Source organism: Hordeum vulgare, chromosome 4H (assembly GCF_904849725.1).
Source record: "Hordeum vulgare subsp. vulgare chromosome 4H, MorexV3_pseudomolecules_assembly, whole genome shotgun sequence".
NCBI lineage: Eukaryota > Viridiplantae > Streptophyta > Magnoliopsida > Poales > Poaceae > Hordeum > Hordeum vulgare.
Genome location: NC_058521.1, coordinates 513547436 through 513554111, shown reverse-complemented (window position 1 = coordinate 513554111; position 6676 = coordinate 513547436). Strand labels below are relative to the sequence as shown.

Below are 6676 nucleotides of genomic sequence, written 5' to 3'. Positions count from 1 at the left end.
CAAAAAGGTTGGTAGTAGCTCATTATGTCTGTTAGCTAAAAGAAGAAACAAACCAGAGCAGGCAAGCAAATGGACTTTTGTTCAATTGGCTAAACCAAACAATATGCATATTACTTAGTTTTGCTACCCATATACTCACTCCGCAAAGAAATATAAGAGTGTCTAGATCACTAAAGTAGTGATCTAAACGCTCTTATATTTGTTTACAGAGCAAGTCCTTTTCTCATTGCAATCAAACCTGCTCGGTTTGTAAGTATGGATAAATATTTGCGAACACACCACAACTAAACCTTGATTTCCAAATACAGAACCATGACCAAAGACCTATCCTCGTACTTCTGGAAGTTGCGTAAGTAGCTAGTAAGATGTTCACAGAACGTCATGTAATCAGGTTTCAACAACTCAGAATTGTCAGAGACTTGCAAAATTTGAACTTCTTCATCTAGAGATGGACTGGTTTGAATGCTTAACACCCTCTCTTGATAGTGAACTGGAAGACTGGTGGCAAGAGGATAGGGACTCTCACATCTTTCAGAACAGAAAAGGTATGGACAGCTTCTTTATTGTGGGCACATGGCACCTATGCAATGAGAGGAATAGAAGTTTTTTTTTCACAATGAGGCCAAGGCCACACATTTGCAGGATCTTACTGACCTCTGGTAGCAAACCTTTCACTACTCCCTTGCATGATTCTAGGAAAAGGGGCGATCAAACACCACAACTTAAAGTTCATGCTATTTCAAAAGGCAACTACTACATATATTGAGTTAAGATATGCAAACTATGGGTGAACAATTTTTTCACGACATATGTTAAGTCCAACACAGAAGGTTATATTATGTCCAAGGTATTAAGGTAGAGGCACAAATAAAAATACTCGGTTATGTGCACATTAACACCAGAACGGAACAACGAGAAATTATCAGACATTTTACTTGCTTCGATCAATGGGAGCACAACTTAATAGCAGGTCAAAGATAAGAACTGCACGAGTCATGTGGGTATTTCATATTTAAACTTGACAGATGTCAGGAAATACCAAATTACAACTAGCCCTAGAAGAGGTGGTGATTATCTTTCAACTTTCAATGGAGAAAAGCTCTACATAAAGCCATAAACATCCAGGTCATAACAGACATTGAAGCATTAAATGCTAACTAATTAGAAAAACTGTTGCCATTACGCTACAACTTCTAAATTGACAGATACAGACAGACTTCCTACTTCACAGCTGAAGCTCGAAATAGGCATGTAAATTAAGTCCAGGAAACCGAACATGGCTACAAGCTACTTCTAAAGACATCTGCAGATTGGCAAGAGCAGGTACAGGCAATAACTCAGGCAAAACTGCAGCGTTGGACCCTACAAGGCGATCAACATAGCATGGCTTTTACCTGATTGTTACAAACTTGTTCGTGCCATGCTTTGCCCAGAAGGTCTTCAAGTCAATTGGATTATTAAGGTTGTACCCTTCACCAGCTAGCTTCTCAAGAACCTTCTTGAATGCACCTTGGCTCATTTTCCTCCCAGCAATACGTGCACCCCGGCGCTTTGTGTTCATTGGCAGCGGATATGTCGAAATAGAAGTTGTGCAGCATGCAGACTGCCAGCCACCTGCACCCCACCGGTAGCATTGCTGGGGAGCTCCAGTGCATGAGCACACAGGTGTTGGTATCCTTGAAATGTCAAAATCAATACCATTAATTACCATTTCCACAGGCTTAAGGGGACCCCTGCTTCGGGGTGCACGGGCCTTGGGTGCCCCATCTTCCCCTGGGGTAGCATCCTTCTTGGGCTTCTTCGGCTTCGGAACCTTAGGCTGACGACCCTGCTGCCTCTTCTTCACAGGAGGCTTGCTTCCGACCACAGAATGATCTTCAACCAGCGGTGGGGTAATTTTTTCCTCATCAGGCACAGGAGGCTCCTGTGGCTGCATCATCTGGAGAGTGTGCGCACCACGCGCATCTGGCATCATCCCAAAACCTGTAGGGTGGTGATGCACAGCATGTCCAGGATGTCCAATGTGTGGAGCAGGCCCAACAGGAACAGCATTAAGGACCTTCAACTCACGGGAATGTTGATGTTGATGCTGGTGCTGAAGTTGATGCTGGTGCTGATGTTGATGCTGGTGCTGATGCTGATGCTGATGTTGATGCTGCGAGGGGTGCATCCAGGCCTCATTGCGCACAAAGTCCATGTGAATAGCCGGCGGCTCGGCGGGCATGCCACCAGAGGGTTCGCCGTTACCATAGTCGCGGGGGTGGTGCGAATGTGGCGGGTGGTGCGGGGGGGTGTGGTGCTGCAAGAAGGTACCGTTGGGGAGCAGCGGCTTCGTGTCCCGGTGGCCGCCGGTCACAGATGGCATCAGCTGCAGGCCGAGGTTTCCTTTCATCGTCTCGTAGAAGCCCCAATTCCGAATGCTCAAGCTGCCGTCGTCGTCCATCTCGGCCGGCCCAACAAACGAATCGAAATCCAAGAAAACCGAGATTGGGACGAGAAATGTGCTCTTCTTTCGGGCTCTGGACGGTCAGGCTATCCCCACCATTGCATTCCAAACGCCAATCCACGAGACCTATTTCGAGAAAACAAGTAGGAAAAAAATCAAGGATCCCTAAGCAGGGGCGGATCTAGATTGTGCTCACCGGCACACCCAGAAATTGCGAGAGGTCAGTGGGATTTAACAAATCTCTGATTGAGAACAGCCTCCATACCTCAAAACCCAATGGCCCGGGATTGCGGACGGGGCGGAGAGAGCAGGGACGAAATTTGGCGACGAGGAAGAACGGGATCGGCGATGGCGGCGAGGCGCGTGAGAGGGGCGGAGGAGTTGTGGGAGTGGGTGGGTGGGGGGGGAGGCGTCGGCGGGCAACGCAGTGCTACGGCAGGACACGCCCTGGTACAGTCAATGGAGAGATGTAGCCGCCTTGGGTCGGATTGGTTAGGTCAGGAGAGCCGAGGCTCGGGGCGAGGAAGACGAAAGCAAGGCACAGGATGATGGTCTAGGGAAAATGGCATATTTCTTTCTGCACTTTGACACAAAATGCCACGCCTTGGATAAGACCCCACGTGTAAGTGATACCCAAATGGCGCTTCGTCAAAGCCAAACTGTCCAATACCTCCAACCGAAATACTCTCTCCGTTCCTAAATATAAGACCTTCTAGAGATTACTATAGACTACATACGGAGCAAAATGGGTGAATCTATATTTTAAAATATGACTATATACATCCATATATAGTCCATAGTGTAATTTTTAAAAGGTCACATCCGTTTCTAAATATACTCCCTCCGTTCCTAAATATAAGACCTTGTAGACATTTCACTATAGACTACATACGGAGCAAAATGAGTGAATCTATGCTCTAAAATGTGTCTATATACATCCGTATGTAGTTCATAGTGAAATCTCTAAAAGGTCTTATATTTAGGAACGGAAGGAGTACAAAGGAATTACATAACCAGTTTGATTTCAACCCTATCTTCTATTACAAACAAAACGAATATTCGCACGGACACGCACTTGCGGAGCATACATCTGCGTCACTGCATGATTGTTCCGCGATCCGTAAAGTCGATGGATTCCGCACGAGGTCGCGTTAAGTTTTAAGTTCTAATTTCTGAAACTTGTTGATTTTGACTTTCCTTCGTATCAAGTTTGAGTACTTCCAACTTTGTGAAATTTTAAAAACACATCTAAACCTGTTAAAAGGTGATCTTATTTGGAAGTCCTCCTCACAAGAAATACGAGTATGCAAACAAAACTTAGTTAGGACTTTTCGTTCAAAAGGTTCAAAACCAAAAACCTAAAGAAAAATGAGGTTGGTGTCACGCACATGCGTGTCACATATCCGCTCAAAAGGTTGAGTAACTTAAAGGGGAACCAAGTCTCAACCATAGCCAATGCCACCGAGTTCCTCTAGCACATTGTTGCTTCGGTCCTCCTCTTCCTATCCGCTAGGCGGTCTTTTTTGCGGCAAGATGAGTGTGACGCATCCGTTCGAGGTTTCTTCAACGACATCGACGAGATGGTGACGATGATGGCATGTTGAAGTAATGTCTTTTTGGTCTCTCCCTGCCTCAACAAGGTCCGATCCGACACTAGCAAAGGTCGTTGAGAGTTTGTGTTCCAAGATATGTCATGCGAGAGGAATTGCAACAATGGATGGGGAGTTTTAAAAAAAAAGGGGGATTGGCTCATCAAAAGTATACCCCAAACATATCCTCATCATAATGAGCCACCAATGTGGCATTATCGTTTCTCCCCTATCGAAGTTGGCTTGACATTGTCGATGACAGATGAAAAATCTTCGTACACGTGCCCCTAAGGACCAGAGCCGAATAACCGCAATCGTCATCATTAAACCCTTAAATCAATTTGAAGCATCTCACACCAAATTTCGTCGTATCACACGCACCGCGAGAAATACTGACCTCGCCGCCCTAAAGATGCGACAGGAATCTACGTCGTATCTCTGTCGACGTCCCAACAGACGAACTCAAGGATAACTGGAGCCCGAAAGACTGGCTCAAAGATCACTACTGCATGAAGGTCCTAAGACGACACATGTATAGGAGACACTTCGACAAAAGTATGTGTGATGCATGAATCACTAACGGTATGGTAATAAAACCGTCATCAATAAAATAAACTATGTGCGATGTTGGATCCATCAAGCACGATGGAGATAAGACTTGCATATGCGATACGTGACATACACGTGTCCATATAAATTGTTTGCGGTGGGACAAAATAACGCAAACAGATAACCACATGTAGGTGTGTGTGATAGATAACACACGGTTCACTCGGATGAACTGTTTGCGATATCCACAATAACACAAACGACTATCTAGATCATTATGTGTGTGATAGACGCATAGAGATCACTCGAATGAACTATTTGTGATGATTTACAAGAACACATAGGCTTTAGATTAACAAGATGTGTGTGATACTTGGTAAACAGGTAGGCAATTAACATTGTGCGCGATAATTCTAGACAACGCATATGAATTTTTTTTGTGAATTGTGTGCTCGACAGGGCACACAATTAAAGAAACCAACAGTGTGCGATGATATGTCTCTAGTGCATCGATAATTTATGAAGTATTCATGCCATATTCACCTATATTTACAATATTTTTATATGATTTTAATGCACTTTATATGACTTAATTGGAAGTAACTTGGACTTGACATTGTTTTCAGCAGAATTACCGTGCTGATATTTTTATGTAGAAAATAAAAATTCTCAGAATAGCCCGAAACTTTTTGAGGAATTTTTTGGAACATATAAAAAAATACTGGAGCAAAGAACCACAGGAGGGGCCATAGGGTGCCCCCAAACCAACAGGGTCCCCCCAGGGCACGCCCTGATGGCTTGGGACCACCTCATGGCTCCGTTTAGCGTGATTCCAACGCTAAAAATCATATATATTGGGGAGAGAAAAAAACAGAAGTTAACCTAGAACTTTTGCTCCGCTGCCGCAAGCCCGTGTGCCAAAAGAAACCCATCCGGAGCCATGTTCCAGCACCCTGATGGAGGGGGCAATCGTCACCGTAGGCCATCTTCATTCTGAGGGTATCCATGTTGAAGAGGAAGTAGTTCATGTTAGGGAACGTTGCATGGGAAACAAAAAAATTCCTATGCTCACCAAGATCAATCTATGGAGACTAACATCTACGAGAGGGGGAGTGCATTGATAACCCACAAGTATAGGGGATCAATTGTAGCCTTTCTCGATAAGTAAGAGTGTCGAACCCAATGAGGAGCTAAATGTAGGACAAATATTCCCTCAAGTTCTATCGACCACCGATACAACTCTACGCACACTTTACGTTCGCTTTACATAGAACAAGTATGAAACTAGAAGTAATTTGTAGGAGTGATAGGATAGGCTTGCAAGAAAGTAAAGAACACGTAAATACAACTAGGGGTTGGTTAGATAAAGAAACAACTATGAGTGTCTAACGAATGTGGAAAAGTGGTGGTAGGAGTTGCGGAATTGTCCCTAAGCAATTGACTACGTTACTAGATCGATAGCAAGTATCATGTGGGAGAGGCCTCTGCTAGCATGTTATCCCTTACTTGGAATTCTATGCACTTATGATTGGAACTATTAGCAAGCGTCTGCAACTATTAACGTTCATTAAGGTAAAACCCAACCATAGCAATAAGATATATCGGTCCCCCTTCAATCCCATATGCATCAATTTCTATGCTAGGTTTGAAGCTTCTATCACTCTAGCCTGCCAATACATAGTCCTATCAACATACAACTAACCCTATGGTGTGATACACGCGCGCGATCATATGATGGGCACCAAAGGACAACAACATAACCACAAGCAAATTAAACCAATCATAGCAATTCATCAATCACCGATAGGACAACGATAATCTACTCACACGTCATAGGATAGCAACACATCGTTGGATAATAATATGTAGCATAAAGTGTTGGGGAACGTCGCATGGGAAACAAAAAATTTCCTACGCGCACGAAGACCTATCATGGTGATGTCCATCTACGAGAGGGGATGAGTGATCCACGTACCCTTGTAGATCGTACAGCAGAAGCGTTAGAGAACGCGGTTGATGTAGTGGAACGTCCTCACGTCCCTCAATCCGCCCCGCGAACAATCCCGCGATCAGTCCCACGATCTAGTACCGA

The 6676-nt window shown here is 44.4% G+C and overlaps 1 protein-coding gene across 1 annotated transcript; it reads right to left on the bottom strand.

Moving 5' to 3' along the window:
• Positions 1 to 1071: 1071 nt before the first annotated feature.
• LOC123449207 (protein Barley B recombinant) lies at positions 1072 to 3005 on the bottom strand. Its single transcript, XM_045126343.1, has 2 exons — positions 2712 to 3005; positions 1072 to 2572 (listed from the first exon to the last, which is right to left on the bottom strand). The coding sequence occupies exon 2, from the start codon at positions 2441 to 2443 to the stop codon at positions 1391 to 1393; it is 1053 nt and encodes a 350-aa protein (XP_044982278.1). The 5' UTR covers positions 2444 to 2572; positions 2712 to 3005; the 3' UTR covers positions 1072 to 1390.
• Between the last annotated feature and the right edge of the window lie 3671 nt (positions 3006 to 6676).

Coding starts and splice junctions, on each gene's coding strand:
- LOC123449207 (XM_045126343.1), bottom strand. CDS start 2,443: ATGGACGACGACGGCAGCTTGAGCATTCGGAATTGGGGCTTCTACGAG.